At 51.4% G+C, this 18,981-nt stretch overlaps 1 protein-coding gene across 2 annotated transcripts; it reads left to right on the forward strand.

The window, feature by feature from the left end:
* Window positions 1-2,585: 2,585 nt before the first annotated feature.
* TXLNA (taxilin alpha) lies at window positions 2,586-17,034 on the forward strand. Of its 2 annotated transcripts, XM_027059794.2 has the most exons (11): window positions 2,586-2,731; window positions 3,319-3,528; window positions 4,149-4,487; window positions 5,937-6,028; window positions 8,879-9,049; window positions 10,416-10,610; window positions 11,250-11,369; window positions 11,592-11,666; window positions 12,169-12,261; window positions 12,710-12,805; window positions 13,523-17,034. In XM_027059794.2, exons 2-11 carry the CDS (start codon window positions 3,351-3,353, stop codon window positions 13,847-13,849), a joined length of 1,686 nt encoding a protein of 561 aa, XP_026915595.2. In that variant the 5' UTR covers window positions 2,586-2,731; window positions 3,319-3,350; the 3' UTR covers window positions 13,850-17,034. The 2 variants fall into 2 exon arrangements, with proteins under 2 accessions (XP_026915595.2, XP_014936086.3); XM_015080600.3 differs by lacking the exon at window positions 2,586-2,731 and having other exon boundaries at window positions 2,970-3,528.
* Window positions 17,035-18,981: the final 1,947 nt, after the last annotated feature.

Raw genomic sequence — 18,981 nt, forward strand, 5'->3', positions numbered from 1 at the left:
GGAAAGGGTGTTTAAACTTAGGGCCTAACAATGGAATTAGGATTGCAGCAGCTTACTCCTGCTACAAAGAATTTTTTTAAATCTGCTTTATTGAGATATAATTGGCATACAGTAAATGGTACATATTTAAAATGCACAACTTGATAAGTTTTGACATATGCACCCATGAAACCATCACAATCAAGACAGTGAACATATCCCATCACTTCCAGAATTCTCCACAAGCTCCTGTGGAATTCCTCCCCACCCAACCCCCAGCAACCACTGCTGTGTGTTCTGTCACAATACTTTAGTTTGCATTTTCTAGAGTTTATAGGATTTTGACATTTTATCAGCCCCACTCATAGCCCTTTGAGCCCTACTCACATTTAGATCAGTTCCAGGACAGAGATAACAAACAAGCAGCCAAAAAGCTGATTCAACCCAAAAGGAGGATTTTAATGTTTATTAATGTTTAATGTTTATTTTGAGGGAGAGGGAGGGAAAGAATCCCAAGCAGGCTCCACACTGTCAGCACAGAGCCCGACGCGGGGCTCGATCCCATGAACCACGACATTATGACCTGAGCCAAGATCAAAGAGACGCTTAACCGACTGAGCCATCCAGGGGCCCCCCTTGCTAACATTTTTTTTTTTTTTTTTAAAGATCTATCTTGAAAAATAAGCTGGCACTACTGGGTCTGAGTTTCTGCTTGAAAACAATCTGCACGAGCTCTATTTTACCACAATCTCCACCATTCCAGTCTCCTTGACTGACTGGCAGGTATTAATATTGCTATTTTCTTTTACAGCAAAGGAGAAAATAACTTTCAACCCATGTTTCTCAAATTTTCTTATTTCTTGCCTGCCTACTCATTACCCAGCTGGCCCCTGTAGGCCACTGTTGATCCTTCCGGCTACGTTATTCCTCCAATCACCCCATGCATATGTTGTTCTTATGATACCTTTATCTCTGCCTAGAACACCCTCTTCCCTTGGGAATCCATCAAGGCCTGATTTGTATGTTACCTCCTCAAGAGATTTCCAACATGTTTGTCTGGAAATAATCAGGGCCTTGGTTCTCAGAGGCCTGGATTCCAAACCCTTCTGGCTTGAGTTCCACCTTCAGCCACACTGACTCTCAATGTTACCTGGTAAACAGCAGACTAAGGGATGGGGAAGAGCATTGCCCTGCAGTCTGAGGAAAATACTGAACATCTTGAAGAGCCCCAAAACAATGCCCGATTTGCACAACTTCATTCTCAACCTCACTGCCCCAGACTGATGCTAGGCTGTAGGACTAGAATTTAACCAATAGTTCTTACAATGTTCATTGACTTGTAAGCAAATAATTTCAACATCCCATTACTATGCTGTTACAGAGCTCTATCCAGACCGAGGAGCTGTGACAGACTGCAGAGCACCGGGAAGGCTCTGAAGTGAAGTGGCCTTTGTGCTGGGCCTAAAAATACTGTTTTTGCCAGAAGGGCATTTTGAAAGCTGGAATAGCACCTGAAAAAACGGAAATCCTGGAAAGATTGAGAGTATACTGGAAGCAAAAAAGGCAGAGGGCATGGACAGAATTGGCTGGAAACAAAAGTCAAACCATTTAGGCATTAAATTCCAGGCACGTGGGTTGTTGGCTGTTTTTCTCTTATCTATAGGCAGCTGAAAAAAGAACTGATCTCACGTTTGGAGAAAGTTTGGGTTCTCTCCCCCCCCCCAACCCCCCCCCCCCCTTTTGGCCCAGTGCAACTGGGATTTTGTCTGTAGAGGGTGGGCCAGTCAAAGAAAAGGCTCAGGAATCTGCTGTGGCCAAACTGCTTGCAGAGGCCCCTCAGACTCTTCCAAAGAAGGACTAGGGCTAGTAATGGAGAAGGGATAGAAATAATTTCACAAATTACCTTGACTCATCCTCAGGGAAAGTGTGCCGTGGTTATTTCTCCTGGCTACGAATCAGGGTACTGAACAGTAGTTAAAATGGGTACTGGTGCCACACTTCCTGCTTTTGAATCCCTGCCTGAACCACTCATTAATGATGTGACAAAGTTATCTTTTACCTTACTGTCCTCAGATGCAAATGGGAATAACAAATACTACTGTTCTTGATAAGTAGTTACGAGGATTAAGCTAGTAGACGGGAAAGCACACGGTAAGCTCTCAAAGAACTGCTATGGTTATGAAGAGTTTTCATTTGAATACAGAAAATGAGGCCCTGGGAGAGACTGTCTGGTCACAGCAAATTAGTGATGAAGTTAGGACTGGAACGCATGTCTCCAGATTCCCAGCCCAAAATTCCTTCTATCCCTTGTCCTCGGAGTTCCTCCTAGTTATAGATGTTCACAAAAGGGGATTAAGGCTTGTCGGGGCTTGCAGGAGAGAACAGCCAGTAGCAGGGCTTTGGACTTCTGCATGACAGAAACGGGCTGGACTCGTGTATCTGTGTAGAATGACTAGCTCCTTTCAGACCTCCTGGGTATCCGGCTCCTACGACTAAAGTTCTTTCCATTGCATCTTGGGAGTTGGGGGCGTCAGCCCCGGCGCCTGGCGGGACTTGTAGTCCTTTCCCTCCCCCGCCTTCCCAACTCCCCCACCTCAGAGGCCGCCGTCGCTTCATCTTTCCCAGCAAGCACCGCGAGAGTGCCGGCTATCGATTGGCTGTAGCGGGAGAAGGCGGCTCGGCCGGCAGCGGTTGCCCAGGGTTTCCGGTGCGAGGCCAGAGCGGGCGAAGCTGTCGGAACGTTGGCAGTGAGGTTCGTGTAGCGGTCTGGGGGAACGAGGCGACCAGAGGGTCTGTGGGCCTGAACGCTCTCGGCCAGTGGTGGGACTCACGCCGATTCCGCGGGAGGACTCAGGCCAGGCGGGGGACGGGGGGCGGGCGGCGGGGGGAGGGGGGGCAGGGCTGAGGCCTTTGCGCATGCGCTGGCGGGCGGTGCGCGCTGCTGGAGGGCGCGCGGGGCGTGGGTGGCTGCGCGCGCGGGGGGGCCCACGTGGGGCCTGGGGGCCGGGGGAGGGATGGGAATCGAGCGTCCCGCCACGTCAGTCTCCGGCCCTGAGCCTATCCCTCGCTGGGCCTGCAGTGAGGGGGTCGTGTAGTGCCGAGAAGCGGTTTTGATCGAGAAAGGAGGCCTCGCCTGCCCCGCTTCTGGAGCGGCGTCCTGCAAACCTGCCTGGGCGCGTCGAGCTTCCTTCACTGGCCAGAGGCAGAACCGTTGGCTCCCTCCCGTGAAGGCCGGCCGGCGTGTTTTAAGAAGCTCTGAGCACCCGGTACAGGGATCTCGGGTCTAGGCTGTGAAGACTATTGAAGTCTGGAGAATAGAGAGTGTGTTTGTTTCTATAGGATCCGCGCCCAGCCTAGCACCGCAGACCACAATGAAGAACCAAGACAAAAAGAATGGGGCTGCCAAGCAGTCGGGCAACACTTCCAATGCAAAAAGCAACGCGGGGCAAGCGGAAGCAGGACCAGAGGGAGCCCAGGGGCGGCCCAGCCAGTCGGCTCCTGCGACAGAAGCCGAAGGTTCTTCCAGCCAGGCTCCGGGGAAGACTGAGGGTGTGTGCCAGCTCTGCTTTCCAGCGGGCAGGGGGAGGAGTTTGTGGTGCGCCAGGGTAGCTTCTGGAGTCAGAGGCCTTGGCCGCTGTCTGTGCCACCGGCCCCCCCACCCCCAGATCCGTACAGCTTCCCGGAGTGGGGAGGGTGGGGGGGTGATAGCGCCTCCCACTGTATGCACTGGAACAGAACTCTTGAGAGAAGGCTCTGGCAGGATTAAATCAGGGGGCAGCCAAAGAAGACACCCAACCAGCCAACCCGGGTTAGAAACCCCTCATTCACCAGTGGGTAACTGCTCTTCATATTGGAGCCATTCCTGGAACTTTTTTAATAGCAAGAAATAATTCTTGCAGTGAGGAGAAGGGGATGTACTAGACGTTGAGCTCCAGCTGTGTGCCAGCCCTATGTGCTGGATGCTTTATTTCCTTGATTTGTTTGACACTCACAAAACACATGGTTGGGCAATAGTAGGACATAGTTGTATCATTTTATAGGTAAGTAAACTGATGCTTAAAGAAGGTGGGCAACATGTAACCCAAACCAATAAGTTTGGGCCTGGAAATTCCAACTGCTGGTGTAACCATCTTGTTTTTCATTTTGCCCCTTGTCCTGCCCTGCTGTAGGAGCACAAGCCAAAACTGCTCAGTCCGGGGCCCTCCGAGATGTCTCTGAGGAGCTGAGCCGCCAGCTGGAAGACATCCTGAGTACATATTGTGTAGACAACAATCAGGGGGGCCCAGGTGAGGATGGGGCACAAGGTGAGCCTGCTGAACCTGAAGATGCAGACAAGTCCCGGACCTATGCCTCGAGGAATGGGGAGCCTGAGCCAGAGACCCCAGTAGTCAATGGTGAGAAGGAGACCTCTAAAGGGGAGCCAGGCACAGATGAGATCCGAGCAAGTGACGAGGTCGGAGACCGAGATCACCGAAGGCCCCAGGAGAAGAAGAAAGCCAAGGGTCTGGGTGAGCAGAGGGCAGCTTCTTGTGAGGCTGGTAAGGTGGGGAGTTTGGACCCAACATTCCCTGGGCTAACCTGCTCTGCCAGGATTCAGAGGAAACTACTTCCCAGAGCAGCAAGTTACATTAGTTTGATCTAAGCTGGGGCTGTAGGCCGTAGTACAGAGAGGTGTGTGAGTTGTTCGTTGCATAGGGACTTCTGGCCTTGGAAGGAAGTAAGAACCAAAATCTAGCCTGCTTTCTCTGTCTTTGAGAAAATGGAGAGCAGGAGGCCCGAGTGGGCTCCTATGTCAGCCAGCACTGTCTCTAACCTGCACTGTGAACTTGGGCAAGACCTTTCTCCTTCTGGTCCTTAGTTTTCACTTGTCTACAATAAGATTTAGACTAGACCAGGGTTGAAAACTCAAATAAGCCAAGTTAGACAGAGGGCCCCATGAAGACCAAGACATCGCCTACTTCATCCAAAGAGGTGATTGCCACTTGGTTGGTCCCAGCTTGTCGATAGCATGTAACATTACAAGCTAAGTATAGCCATGAAATTTCTCTGGAGTTTTAGCAATTGACAACTAATATGCTAGGAGGCAAACAAAACCCCTCTTTGGGTTGGATTTGGCCTGTGTACATGTGCTTTGCGGTCTCCGCACCGATCTTTTGGAGCCTCCCAAGGTTGACACTCCAGGAGCCTGATGCTGTGCTATGTACAGCGGCCTTCCAGGGAGACAGAAGGCAGACTCGACTCAGGCACAGTGAGGGGAAGTCATTGGAGGGTTGGGCGGCTAATGTGTGTTAAAGAATCAAAGTTAGGTGATATTATATCCGTGTCTTAGTCCCTGCTTCCCCACCTCCTGCCTGTCATCCTGATTGAAAGAAGGTTTTTTGTTTGTTTTTGTTGTTACTTACTCTTAGAGTCAAATATTGGAAGGTATATGTGTTTTAAAGTTCACTGTCTGGAAGGGGTGGGGGAGGGAAAAAATAAATAAAGTTCGCTATTTGACTGCCTCTGTTGAAGAGAGTTTTGTAGTTCTCAAGGAGACCTCTTCCTTTTTGCATCCTTCTTTCATGAGGGCCTTCCTTGCATTGAAACAGTAGCACGTAATTTGCAGATGGGACATTTTTTTTTCTCCTGTTGTTGGAGCAGGCAGCTTTTGTGGTCCCACCCCTGGTGTTCACCAGGGAGTCTTCACATATATTCAGTCATTCATTTATTAAGCATTTGTTGAGTACATCCTCTGAGGTGGGCACCGGGGACGGTACCGGGCAGTACTGGGACCACAGCAATAGGCAGAATTGGGTTGGCAGCAAACCTCATAAAGCACATGGTCTAACGGGTCGGCAGCCAGTTCAACAAACAGAAGTGTAAAGTATGAGGAGAGAGGGCTGCCGAAGAGTGTGGGCCCAGGCCTGGGGAGACCCCCAGAGAAGGGGGTACATTTTTTTGCTCCCTGTGCTTTGCAGGGAAGGAGATCACGTTGCTGATGCAGACACTGAACACGCTGAGCACCCCAGAGGAGAAGCTGGCAGCTCTGTGCAAGAAGTATGCTGAACTGGTCAGTTCTCCCCCTTCTTGCACCCGCCCTGCCTTGGAAAGTCAGCAGGCCACCTGGCGTGGGGTGGAGGGTGCAGGGGCAGGTGGGTGGCTTAATTGCTCTTCAACCTCTTTGAGTCTTTTCCCCATCTGTTAAGTGGGGAGTCAAGTCCGAGCCGGCCTCTTCCAGGCTGACTGTAAGAGGAGAAGCTTCACATTCCAGTGGTCGAGCCCTAGCTGCCTGGCCACCGTGCCAGACACCGTGTCAGCTCACCCCTGTGTGCTTCAGTGTACATCTCCCCAAAATATGGAAACGCACAGTGCCGTCGTCATCACACTTGACAAGACTAGCATTAATCGTGTGATGTTCTTTAGTACACAAATTTCCCCAGTTGTTTAAAATATCAGTTTGGTGACAGTCGGGCCAGAGGAGGTCTATTTAATACTTTGGGTCCTTAACTTTTTTTTCCTTTTACTCCAAAACAGTCTTCATCTTACTGCCTACTGTTTTCCCCATGACATTGATTTATTGCAGGTCACTTATTCTGTAGGGTATCTCACTTTCTCACTTGGTGGTAGCATTTAACTTGTCCCTTTACCTCCTGTAGATAAAATGGAAATCAGCTGTAGAAGCTTGATCCGATCTGAGTTCAGCTCTTTTGATCAGAACTCTTCATAAATGGTCCTCTGTAGAGAAACAGAGTGTGCTGCTCCCACTTTCAGTGATGGAAGATTGTCCACTGGGTTCAGGTGGGGCCAGCCAGGTTCCTCCCCTGACAGGTTTCCATCAGAATTTGAACGGATTCATCCACTGAGGGTCATTGCCTAACTACTTATTTTTAAATTCTTTCATTCCATTTACATTTATTACCTGGAATTCTATAGAGAAGTGGTCTCATTTGTAAAATGGGGGAAATCGCATCTGCCTACTGGGGTTATTATAACCACTAAATAAAGGACAAGGTACGAAAAAGATAGCACCCCTTCAGAATGAGCCAGCTAGGGAACGATTGATGAAGCCAGAGAGGAGGAGCTGAGTCACTAGGGTGATGTTCTCAAGTAGACGAGGAGGTAAGGGCCAGAGCATGAGGAGAGGGTCGGCTGTGGTGGGAAGCACGCCTGGGGCCCGGTGACTGGAGGAGAGAGCAGGTGGAGGTGGATGGGCAGGGGTGTAGCTTGTGCCACCCCCTCTGGTTGCTTCTGTTCCCAGGGAGATGGGATCTCCCTGCTGGGGCTGAGGAGAGGTGAAAAGGAGGAGGAGATAGTTGTCTGGGGGCACCTGGGTGGCTCAGTCTGTTAAGCGTCTGACTTTGGCTCAGGTCACGATCTCACAGTGGGTGGGTTCAGGCCCCACGTCTATGCTGACAGCTTGGAGCCTGGAGCCTGCTTCGGATTCTGTGTCTCTCTCTCTCTCTCTCTGCTCCTCCTCTGCTTGTGCTCTCTTCTGTCTCTCAAAAATAAATATTAAAAAAAGAAAAGAAGTGGGTGGCTCAGTCGGTTAAGCATTGATTTTGGCTCAGGTCATGATCCCAGGGTTGTTGGATTGAGCCCTGTGTCAGGCTGAGTGTGGAGCCTGATTAAAATTCTCTCCCTCCCTCCCTCTCTCTCTGCCTCTCTCCTGCTCACACATGCATGCACACACACTCTTTCTCTCTCTCAAAAGACACTTTTATTATACATGTTTTACATATAAAATAAAGAAGGTTCAAGGAAAGTGAAAGGATGGTTGGGTCATTGAGTTGGAGGTCCAGTATGGTAGAATTTCTGGGTCCACAGATATTGGAATGAGCTAGAATGATAGGTTATAGTTGGTCCTGCCCTGGGATGAGATAAGGGAGGTGCATGTGCTTCTGGGTAATGACAAAGTCTAGACCTGACTGTCCAGGACAGTAAGCACTGGCCAATTGAAGTATGCCTGGTCTGAGTTTGGATGTGTTGTAAGTGTTGTAAGATACACATCAGATTTGAAACACCTGAGGAAAGGGGAAGAATTAAATATCTCCAGTGTTTTGCGTTGATCTCGGGTTGAAATTAAAATATTCAGGTATTAGATTAAGTAAATATTTTACTAATGTTAATTTCACCTACTTTTTACCTTTTTAATTTTTTTTTTTTTAACATTTATTCATTTTTGGGAGAGAGAGAGAGAGAGACACACAGTGTGAGCAGGAGAGGGGCAGAGAGAGAGAGGGACACAGACTGAAACAGGCTCCAGGCTCCGAGCTGTCAGCAAAGAGCCCAACACGGGGCTCAAACTCATGAACCATGAGATCATGGCCTGAACCAAAGTCGGATACTTAACCGATTGAGCCACTCAGGTGCCCCTGCTTTTTACCTTTTTATTGTAGCCACTAGAAAAACTGTAATTACATAACTGAGTCACACTGTAGCTGCGTTGAATAGGCTCATGGGAGGGAAGCTGATCTGCGGAGAGGACAGGGTCTGAGGACGAAGTTAAGGTCTGTCCATAATGTAAGACCAAAATGATAACAGCATCGTGGTGAGAGAAGTGGTGCTAAGTCTCGGGGTAGCAAGAGGGGGAGTGATGGGTCTAGTGAGTACAAGGAGGGGGTGGCAGGAGATCTCGTCTGAGGGCATGAGTGTCCCAAGAGTTGAGGGAGTGTAATGGCCTGAGAGTCTTGAGAGCTGTTTCTTGAGTCAGAGCAGTTACAGAAACTGGGATCTGCACCCCTGCTTGTCCTGGGCACTTGTCTCTGTGTCCTCGAGATGGGGCCTCTGGGTTTATCAAAGTGTGTAAAGCTCCTGCACCACGTCCAGCTGGAGTGATTACAGCCAGGGTCGGGAGATGGGGTTGGGGAGGGGCCCTTGGGAAGAGTCCCACAGGGCACGCACTTGCCCTCCTTGCCCCCAGCTGGAGGAGCATCGGAACTCCCAGAAGCAGATGAAGCTGCTACAGAAGAAGCAGAGCCAGCTGGTGCAGGAGAAGGACCACCTGCGTGGGGAGCACAGCAAGGCCGTGCTGGCCCGCAGCAAGCTGGAGAGCCTGTGCCGCGAGCTGCAGCGCCACAACCGCTCCCTCAAGGTGGGCACTCCCCCCCCCCCCCCCCCCAGCTCCTCTCTGATGGGCTTTGCCCTCAGCAAGTAGCGCGGGCTTGGAGCAGAGAACTAGATGTCCCCAGCGGCGCCCTACCTTAGAGCATCTAGTCAGCACTTGACCTGGACTAGTATCCCGTAAGGTGAGGGCCGAGGTGCTGAGGGAGCCCAGGACACAGGGCTTCAGCACCACTCCGTTCCCTAGCAGTTCGCAGGGAGGCCGGGGCCCTGCACTGCCGGGTGGCTCCTCTTGCAGATTCCAGCAGTCCCGGATGCTGGCTCTTTTCTCCCGGTTCTGCCTCTCCTAGGAGGAGGTTCATGTGGTCAGAGCCTAGTCACTGCTGTGACCTCTGGGGGCGGTTTTATGTGTATCCTTTATCCCTCACAGATTTGGGTTGGCAAATATGTGGTAGTTTGCAACTTGTTTTGCTCATTTTTAGTTTGTCTTTGAAAACATTTCAACTTTAACATAAACTCGATGTGAGAGATTCAGAGGTGACAAAAGTATAACAAAGGTGACAGTTGCCCACCCTCCTCCACCCCAGTGTCCCGTAGAAACTGCTGGGAAGTAACTACTTACATGTAAGTTTATGTACAGACTTTAGACTTTCCTGAACACGTATGTAGTCTTATATAGGATTTTCTAAATGGCATAGGTATACTTCTGTTGTTTCATATTCTGTTCCGTTTTGTCACTTTGCATAATGAATGCCTCTCTTTCCTTATCAATTTAGGAGTAACTCATTTTTAACAGCACTGTTGTATGGATATACTGTATTTCATCAGTGCCTTAGTTAAGGAATCGCTGGGGTTTTTTCTAACTTTTCACTATTACATTAGTAGAGCAAAGTGAAAATTCTTGTTACATATGTCCCTGGCTAATTATATCGAATTTATCCATAGGATAAATCTCAGAAGTGAAATGTCTGGGTCAAAGAGCATACACACTATACACGTTAATGGTTTAGCCAGATGGCCTTCCTGCCAATATGTCTGCGTGCCTGATTCTGCACAGTCTAGCCAACCCTGGGATTACTGCATTTGAGTTGGTTGGGGGTGGGGAAGGGAGAGATGAAAGCACAAAAATTAAGACTTCTTAACCTGAGGTGTGGAAGAAAGGGCTTCGGGAGATCTAGGCTGCTTTAGAATGGCAGTTACGTGTATGCCTGCGTTTTTCTAGGAAGACAATCTCTCACTTGATGTCACCTGATAGACGGGTTCGTTAGGAGCCCTTTTTGCATGACTTCTTGGAACCTGGCTGCTCCTGACTTGGAGAGCAGAGGGGGTTGTTGGTACAGACCATTGCTGGCTGGGGAGCAGCGGGTGATGAAGCTGGGGCTGACTTCTCTGCCCAGGAAGAAGGTGTGCAGCGGGCCCGGGAAGAAGAGGAGAAACGCAAGGAGGTGACCTCACACTTCCAGGTGACACTCAATGACATTCAGCTGCAGATGGAGCAGCACAATGAGCGCAATTCCAAGCTCCGCCAGGAGAACATGGAGCTGGCCGAGAGGCTCAAGAAGCTGATCGAGCAGTATGAACTGCGGGAGGAGGTGAGGTGTCCCTCACAGCCATCACCCGTCTCCAAGCCACCTCTCCTTCACTGTCCAAAAAGTATATAAAATCCCCACGTTCCTTTTTGTCAGTTGCTTTGACCTCTGAAGTAGTACTTGAGTCCATCACCTTCTCTCCGTTCCTGCCCTCTCACCTGGTCCCGGCTCCCAGGGCTCCTCCAGCAGTTAGGACTGCCACTCCTCGAAATCTGCACATCTAATCTTTGTAGGTGGGGCGGGTCTTTGCCAACTGAGCTAAGCCGTTGTGTTGGTGGAGGTGTCGTTTCTGTCCTTTCTTCCCATCTACAAGGGAGTCGGGCCACAGAAGGGAGGGTTGTTAGCCCAGCGGAGTGATCTCTTGGGGCTGGAGGTTTGAGGGTATTCATTTCTTGGCTTCCTGGGAGCCGATTTCATCCCTGTGCACACCCAGGACTGACTGGAGAGAAACAAGGTGAGGTTGGGAAGTAGGTCTTCCGGGGATCTGGGGCCCACGTGCTATGGTAGATGTGGGAGTCAGAGCGAGATGGGAGGATGGGCAGGAGACCCTCGTCTCTGCAGATGGGATGTCCCTGCAGCCGCCAGGCCTCCCTGAGAAAGGGTGCCGCTGACAGGTGGCCCTCCCACCGTGCTTTCCTGCAGCACATCGACAAAGTCTTCAAACACAAGGACCTGCAGCAGCAGCTGGTGGACGCCAAGCTCCAGCAGGCCCAGGAGATGCTGAAGGAGGCCGAGGAGAGGCACCAGCGGGAGAAGGATTTTGTGAGGCTCGGGCCCCGGGGGTGGAGGGTCTGGGATGAGGTGGGTTGGGTTCCAGCTCAGCTGGTAAGGGAGAGGCTGCCGCCTGGCCAGACCAGGACACTTTTCCCTCAGATAGCAGTCTGAGAGCAGGAAGCCTCGGCGGGCTCTTGGGCATGTGGCTTAAAAAGGCCAAACAGCCCCTAGGGGTTTCTGACAGGATCCGGGGTCCTGTCTTGGAAACAGCTCCTCAAAGAGGCAGTGGAATCCCAGAGGATGTGTGAGCTGATGAAGCAGCAGGAGACCCACCTGAAGCAGCAGGTGAGACCATGTGTGTCGTGACCCTGTGTATCTGAGGCCCCTCGCTGGGATCCATCCTGGGGGAGGGAAATAGGACCCTCGTTCTAGGACCACTTTGACTGCTGTGTGACCTTGCTGAGCCTTTGTTCCCTCTGGACCCACCAGGCACCTGTGGTGGTGACCAGGTGGCTAGGTGAGCTTGAAGGACCTCGTTCCTAGTTGGAAGCGTGTGCTACTTTTGAGGAGGCAGCGACGCGATGGTTGTTTTTAACTACATAAGTTGTACTTAATTTCCGAAGGAAAGTTTGAAAACAAACATAAAGGCAAAATGTAAGGCAGCATAAATCCTGCTTTCCAGGCTTAGCATCTTGGATTCTGTCCTTCCAAATACACAGTTTTTTGCTTTAAAGAAAAAGGGTACCTCAATAGAATTGTCAGGTCAGAGGTCCAAGCGTGGATCTGACCGTGTTAACCAGAAGTGCCCCCCGGAGAAGCCTAATCTTCGGACTTCTTTTTCACCCAGCTTGCCCTGTACACGGAGAAGTTTGAAGAGTTCCAGAACACTCTTTCCAAAAGCAGTGAGGTGTTCACCACATTCAAGCAGGAGATGGAAAAGGTAACAGTGTCCAGACTGCATATGGCTCCAGGGCACAAGTTGCTTCATTCAGAATTGAGCACTGGGCCTATCGTCAGGAAGCCCCAGCCCCTGGGGTGCTTTGTGTGGGGAGCTGTTTACAGTAACAGTGTGATTGTCAGCAAAGGTGGGCTGTAAGGAGGCATCAGAACCTTTCCGCTCCCTCAAGCATCACTGATATGTGCATCCTTCAGTCCCTCAAGCATCACTGATATGTGCATCCTTCAGGTTGTCCGAGGGGAAGGGGCAGCCTTGTCATTTTCTGTTGTTGGTGGTGGCACTTAACTTGAGATGTCCTGGTGTGGCACCAAAGGCACCGACTCTGCCCTGTAATGCCTTGCTCCCTCAGGACTGTTCCCCCACCTTGGAGACACAGATGCGTAGACAGTCTGGCCCCTGACCATTTCCTTCTGTCTGCCCCATAACCCAGATGACTAAGAAGATCAAGAAGCTGGAGAAAGAAACCACCATGTATCGGTCCCGGTGGGAGAGCAGCAACAAGGCCCTGCTTGAGATGGCTGAGGAGGTGGGCTGCGTGTGCTCTGCCGCTGGGGGGAGGCGGGTGCAGTTTTTGAGTGTTCGGCCCTTTCCTCTACTTTGACCAGTAAGTCCTGCAGCTGGCACTAGGTGAAGCTGGGACTCACGTGTCCATCTGTCCAAGTCCAAAGGCACTGCCAGCTGTTTCCCTGTGGGAGATGGTGAGCCCAGTAGCAGGTTTGCAGTAGAAGCAAAGAGAACAAATGGATGAAAGAAACACAGGAACGGAAAAACTAAGGGCTACAATGATGGACACAGTTTATGTGCAGAGTAGTTCAGCTACTTTGATTTCGTGGATTGAGATGTAGGATAAGGGAACTAACTGCTGGCGTAGCTACGTATGCCAGACCCTCCTGAATGATTTAGATAATGCCTGTTCATCGAATCTTCTCAAGATCTGTGAGGTTGGTGTTAGTAGTCCATTTTCACAGATAAGGGAGTAGGCTCAAAAGCCAAGTCTTAACTTTGCCAAGGTCATCTGGTGGATAAATGGAGAAACACACTGTCATGCTCCCTCTCTGCACCACACTGCCCCCTACCTACAGCCACGTCTTGGCATCACACCAGGGCTGTTTTCCTAGGAAGGGACCAGCTTTTGACTCTGGTCTGCCCCCAGCATCTTTCAAGTGTGGATGTTTTCTACCAAGAGGTGCTGTTGCATGGGGGTTTGATGGCATGGCACTAAAGGCTCCATTTCTCCCCCTAGAAAACACTCCGGGACAAGGAGCTGGAGGGCCTGCAGGTAAAAATCCAGAGGCTGGAGAAGCTGTGCCGGGCGCTGCAGACAGAACGCAATGACCTGAACAAAAGGGTACAGGACCTGAGTGCTGGTGGCCAGGGCTCCCTCACTGATGGTGGCCCTGAGCAAAGGCCAGAGGCTCCAGCTGCCTCCAAGGAGCACGGTGGTGAAGGGCCTGGGGCTCAGTCACCTAGCTCCCCAAGGGCCACAGAAGCTCCTTGCTGCCCTGGAGCACCAAGCACAGAAACACTCAGCCAAGCAGGGCGCCAGGAGCCCACCTCCACCACCGCCTAGGGAGCCTGGCACGGGGGGCATGCTGGGAAGGGAGCAAGCCGCCCAGCCAGGCCTGGCCCATGCAAGGCTCCCGCCGCCAAGCAGTCCAGTGCTGAGGCCCAGGGTGCTCTGACCTGGCTGGCATCTGACACTTCGCAGTTTTGGATTTTGTGGGTCAGTTTTACATACATACGGCATATGTGCAAGGCCTCCTACATTTCTATCTGTAAGTGTAAAGTGGGCTTGCACTGGAGGTGGGGTTGTGTACAGGTGAAGTCACTGGCTCTTCTAGGAGCTCGAGAGTCTTAAAAAGCTGTCATCTGTAGCTGCTGTCACAGTGAGCTGGCAGGACAAGTGACTTGAGCATTCCCCTGCCTGATTTGAGGCTTAGACCCCTCCCTAGACCTGCCCTTCAGAGCTCGTGACAAGTGACACACTCAGGCCTTGACCGTGTTTCCCTTGTTAGCAGGGCTTGGGCAGTCCTGGCTCTCCTAGCTCCCCTGGAAGTTCCTTTGCTTCTCAACCTGGAGAAGGGGTCCCCGGGCGGAGCCCTAGCAGGGCCCGCACAGCCAGGGATCCAGCTGCTGTCCTGCCTCGGATGGGGGACCAGGGGAAAGTTGCTATGGGCTGGTACACTGTTAGGGAGCCCCCGGGCACCGCTTCCCCTGCCCTCAGGTGGTGCCAGGACCAGGCCAGTGATGCTTCTCAGTAGCCTTATCATTCACAGGTGCCTCTCTAGCCTGCACAAATGATTGACAAGAGATCACCCAAAGGATGCTTTCTGAAGGTTTTTGTTTTTTGTTTTTTTGTTTTGCACATGACCGTGTGTGTGTTGATCTGAGGGAGGAGGAGGGGTCCTGGAGCAGTTGGGTCTCCAGTGCCACCACCCTCACCATCCGACCTGGTACCTTTGCCACGTTGGTGCTGAGGTTTCCTGTTTGGTGAAACCAGATTGTTTGTGGTAGGAGAAAGGAAAGGGCATCTAATGGTTTTGCCACAAGCTTGCCTTTGTGTTTCAATCCTGGGAGGCCACCGCTGATTCCCATCACTACTGTCTCCATGCGGAAGTTGCTGGGCCCCGTGCCCAACTGTCCCTTTGGCTTTTATGAATCTGTTTCTGCTTCTAACCCCATCCCTAATGTGCAATCCTTGAGATTTGCTCTGGTTCCATTGCCCAAGGAATAAGAGCTGAAGTATGTCCTCCTTGACATTCCACCTCCCAGCTCTTGTCTGATAGCTAAGGGATAGAGTGAGACTTGACAGCTGAGCCTCAGAAATCCACAGGTGGCTGCAAATATTTGTGTCTGGTCCCTGCCCCCCAAACTTGCTACTCTAGACTGAAAGTTCTGCTGGTTGCACACTTGCCAGGGCACTAGCCAGTCTGTGCAGAGCAATTTTCTGGAACAACAGAACGAGTCTCAGACCCAGAGGCTGGGCTCTGCTGGGCTTGAGGTTCTAGATCCCACCTCTAGCCAGGCCTTGGCTTCGGTGCAGCTGAGGGAGGCACAGGGTCATAGAGCTTTTCTTGCTGGATTTCCTTAAAGCTGGTTCATTATCCTTCAGGTCCCTTCATCTTGCACGACCAGCTCACTCTCCACACCTTTTACTTCAGTCCATCACATAAATAGGTTCATAAAGAGTGTTAAGTACTCCTGAATCATGTTATGACCTAGAACAGAGATGGCAAATGAATGGCACACCATTGTGCCTCTGCCCCCCATGGCAGATACCACTAATTGGCCTAGATTGTTTTCCACTAACCTCTGGTATATCCTCATTAACCAAGATTCCCCCAGCAGCCAGTAGAAGTGTTGAGACTTACTTGCCATCCCTGGCTGAGCTTCTTCCCTCCTGTGGAGAAATGTTCCTGAGATCTTTCCCTCTGAAATTCCTGTATCTGGAATGGTCCCTGGATATGCCTTTTCCTGCCCCAATAAGGCCTTCTTCCAACAATGCCTGTGTCAGGCTGAAACACACAAGAACTGCCAACCCCATACAGGGTTTGCTGGGTTCTGGAAGCACAGGGAAGAGGCAGAAGCTTCTGCCTGCCTGCTTTAAATAGCAGGAGGCCTGCCGTAGCCCATGTGATTGCCTCCCTTGCTTCAGCTACCTCGTAGAGCCTATGGGGTCGGGGGGGGGGGGGGGGCGGGAGGGGGGGATAGGGGGAGCTGTTGGAGCCCAGTGTGGTGGTGGGGAATCATGACTGCAGCACAGCAGCCCTCTGAGACCCAGTCTAACTACTGTGGGGCTACGATGAGCTACGGTGTGGCCCCAGCTGGTCTTCCCAGGTCCAGAATCTAGGTCCTGGGCAAGTCAAACCTTTGCTCTCCGCTCCAGCCATGTCTAGGTATCCAGACCAAGCTATAGATGGGAATCCCATTTTCTCTCTTCCTCTCTGTTGACCACATCACACCAATCACTACAGCTGCTCTGTTCATTCTGCTTTCCAAAGTCAACCCAGGTACCTGGGTGCTGCCCTCACCAGCCAGGAGCCTGGGCCAGATGCGGGGAAGGCGGCCTATCTGAATGAAGGCCAGTGCCTTCCTCACCAGGGCAGGTCCCGTGCACGTGACCTCAGTTTTAGGACCAAGTGCTGTGTTGGATTCTTCAGTTGCTAGCTTTTCCTCCAGGGGACCAGAGCCGGCGAGGCTCACAGCCTTGAGCCCTTGTCCCTGCTGACGGTAATTTGTGTTCAGGACCTTGTCCAGCTGAGAGCCTCACATACACCAGGTTGTGAAGAGGTTTCAGCAGCACTTTGTTATAATTTGTTTTCCATGAGGCTTTCGGACCATGGGCTGAGCTCAGGCACTTTCTGTAGGAGAATGTTCTGTCTGTAAAGATGGTTATTTCCATTCCTCTGCCCCCATCACCGTGGCCCTGCTGAGGGCTGACCAAGAGGCCAGTCGAACTGCCCTCGTGGCTTTGGGGAGGGCCAAGGCCTGCTGAGTGGATTATCCAGCTGTGGCTCCAGCCCTCCCACCTTTGCAGCACAGAGGTGGTCACCCCAGGGACAGCCAGGTATCTGCCTGGGGGAGGGGTGCTGCCTTCTGTCCCTGTAACTGCTTCCCATGTGGCTCAACCTGGCCGCCCAGATTTGTTTTAAAATTGTGCTGACAGCCTCTTTGTCTCCTTTTGGTATTCACAACAGCCAGGGACTTGATTTTGATGTATTTTAAACCACATTAAATAAAGAGTCTGTTGCCTTACTTGTTTCTCTTTTGACCTTTGTGGTCATTGGTGCTTCTGGATCCATCTAGCCAGCACTGACTTGTCTGGCTCTACCGCAAAGCTTCTGGCTGTGCCCAGCTTTCGTGCATCTTCCAGAGCACCCCTCTGGCTGCCTTCCAGGAATTACCATGGGCTAATGCATTTGAGCTGCCCAAGCAAAGCCGTTGCCAAAGTTGGCATGATGCTCATATCCATAGAAGGATCAGATATTTTTCATTTAAGTCAGAGGTTACCCCTGCCCACTAAGGGTCAGGCTAGTGATGAAGAAAGATACTACATTTTATTTATTTTTGAGTAATCTCTGCACCCAACGTTGGGCTTGAACTCACAACCCCTGGGTTAAGGGTCCCATACTCTACCACTGAGCCAGCAAGCACCCTGGAGAAAGATAACTTTCAGATACAGAAAAGTCAGTGGTGCTGTGGGAGCATAAAGGAGGTCTCTGTCCCCTTCAGCAAGGAGATAGGTGTGGACACCTGGAAAGGAATTATGACCCAAAAGGCAGGTAGAAGTTTGACAACTTAGTAGTGAAGTAGTTTACCTAGAAATGCAGGTGCCCAGGATGGGTAGTGGGAGATCACCAGGAGCCTGTGTGCCAAGTTAAGTGATTTGGGCTAGATCCACAGGGCAGGAGGAACCACTAAAGGTATTTAGGACATTGGGAAAATCGACAGAAGGCATAAAGTAAGGAAACCAGAGAGGCATAGGCCAATTGAGGCCCCAAATCAGATGGCTGGATACTAATCCCTGCTGCTCAGGGCTGTCACAGGCCACATCCTCTGGCATTGACCTACCTCTGAGTTCTTTTGATTTTGTACATTCCTTGAGAAGACCACATTCTGCATGCAGTTCTGAAGAATGGGCTGGTTTCTTAAACACTCCTGTTCACCCTGCCAAGCCTAGGCGCAAAAGTTTAGGCTCCTGTATGGGAGGCATCCTATTGTGGCTTCACCAGCACCCTATTCTCTCCGGAGCCTGGGTTTGGTCTGGCACAAGGGATGGTATGTGAATGCCCAACAAATAAATGGCAGAGACAACTAAAGGGCCCTTCCCTCCAGGCCTCCATGAGCAGTTGTGTCCACACTGGCTGTGACAGTCCTCTCAGAGCCTCTGCCTTTTCTAATCAGAGTCCAAATGGGTTGATACTTTTCTGTGCTGGTCACAATGGTTTCCGTCAAAGATCCTTTGGAAGAAGTCAGGGGAGGCTGCCGCAACTCTTAAAACTCACAAAGCATCTCTGAGAATAACTTCACCCATAGTGGTGTCTCAGGACCTGCCACCATTTTCCTGGAGGAGCCCTGGTTCTCCTCTCTAGCAGCTGGAGGACAGCAGCTTCCCAATTGTCCTCTCTGCCTGTGCAGATCCCTCCCTCCAACCTCTGGTTATTTAAAAAGTCCTGGGTTAATGTGTCCCCTTCTGGAACCGTCTAGGTGTTGGAAGAACCTGGAAAAGAGCCCCTGCATGGGTGCCTGTGGGAAGGATTAGGTGCAGGAAAGCTGTTCCTGCCCATTGGCAGGGGAAGGTGAACAGTGGGCTCTGCACATTGCCCTGGGGCAGTTATTTGAGACTGCAGGGCAGCCTGGCCAAGGATAAGCCTGTCTCCTGTTGCATCAGATGGTTCTCTGGGGACCTGAGCTGGGAGCCTCTGCCAGGTCTTTAAATAGCTGCCCCATTGATCTGGCCTCCCAGGCAGTGCGGGCAGCGCTGGGTCGCCCTCCATGTGGCGCTCAGGTTTCCCTCCTGGGGGCTGGGGTCAAGTGCCAGGTAATCGCACCGATTTTCCTCTGATCTGGTGCTCCCCACACGCGTCTCCTAGAACTGGGGAAGGGGAGGGAGGAGGCGTGGTCCCACCACTTCATCAGTGACTGAATATAGCCTCCGCTGCTTACCAGTGAGGAGTGTCTGGGTATTGTGGAGTGAGTGGT

Source organism: Acinonyx jubatus, chromosome C1 (assembly GCF_027475565.1).
Source record: "Acinonyx jubatus isolate Ajub_Pintada_27869175 chromosome C1, VMU_Ajub_asm_v1.0, whole genome shotgun sequence".
Classification (NCBI taxonomy): domain Eukaryota; kingdom Metazoa; phylum Chordata; class Mammalia; order Carnivora; family Felidae; genus Acinonyx; species Acinonyx jubatus.

Excerpts from the sequence above, each read along its gene's own strand:
- TXLNA (XM_027059794.2), top strand. The coding sequence starts at position 3,351 with ATGAAGAACCAAGACAAAAAGAATGGGGCTGCCAAGCAGTCGGGCAAC. Across the intron at positions 4,488-5,936 it reads GAAGAAAGCCAAGGGTCTGG|GGAAGGAGATCACGTTGCTG; the intron begins GTGAGCAGAGGG and ends TGTGCTTTGCAG. Across the intron at positions 6,029-8,878 it reads GCAAGAAGTATGCTGAACTG|CTGGAGGAGCATCGGAACTC; the intron begins GTCAGTTCTCCC and ends CCTTGCCCCCAG.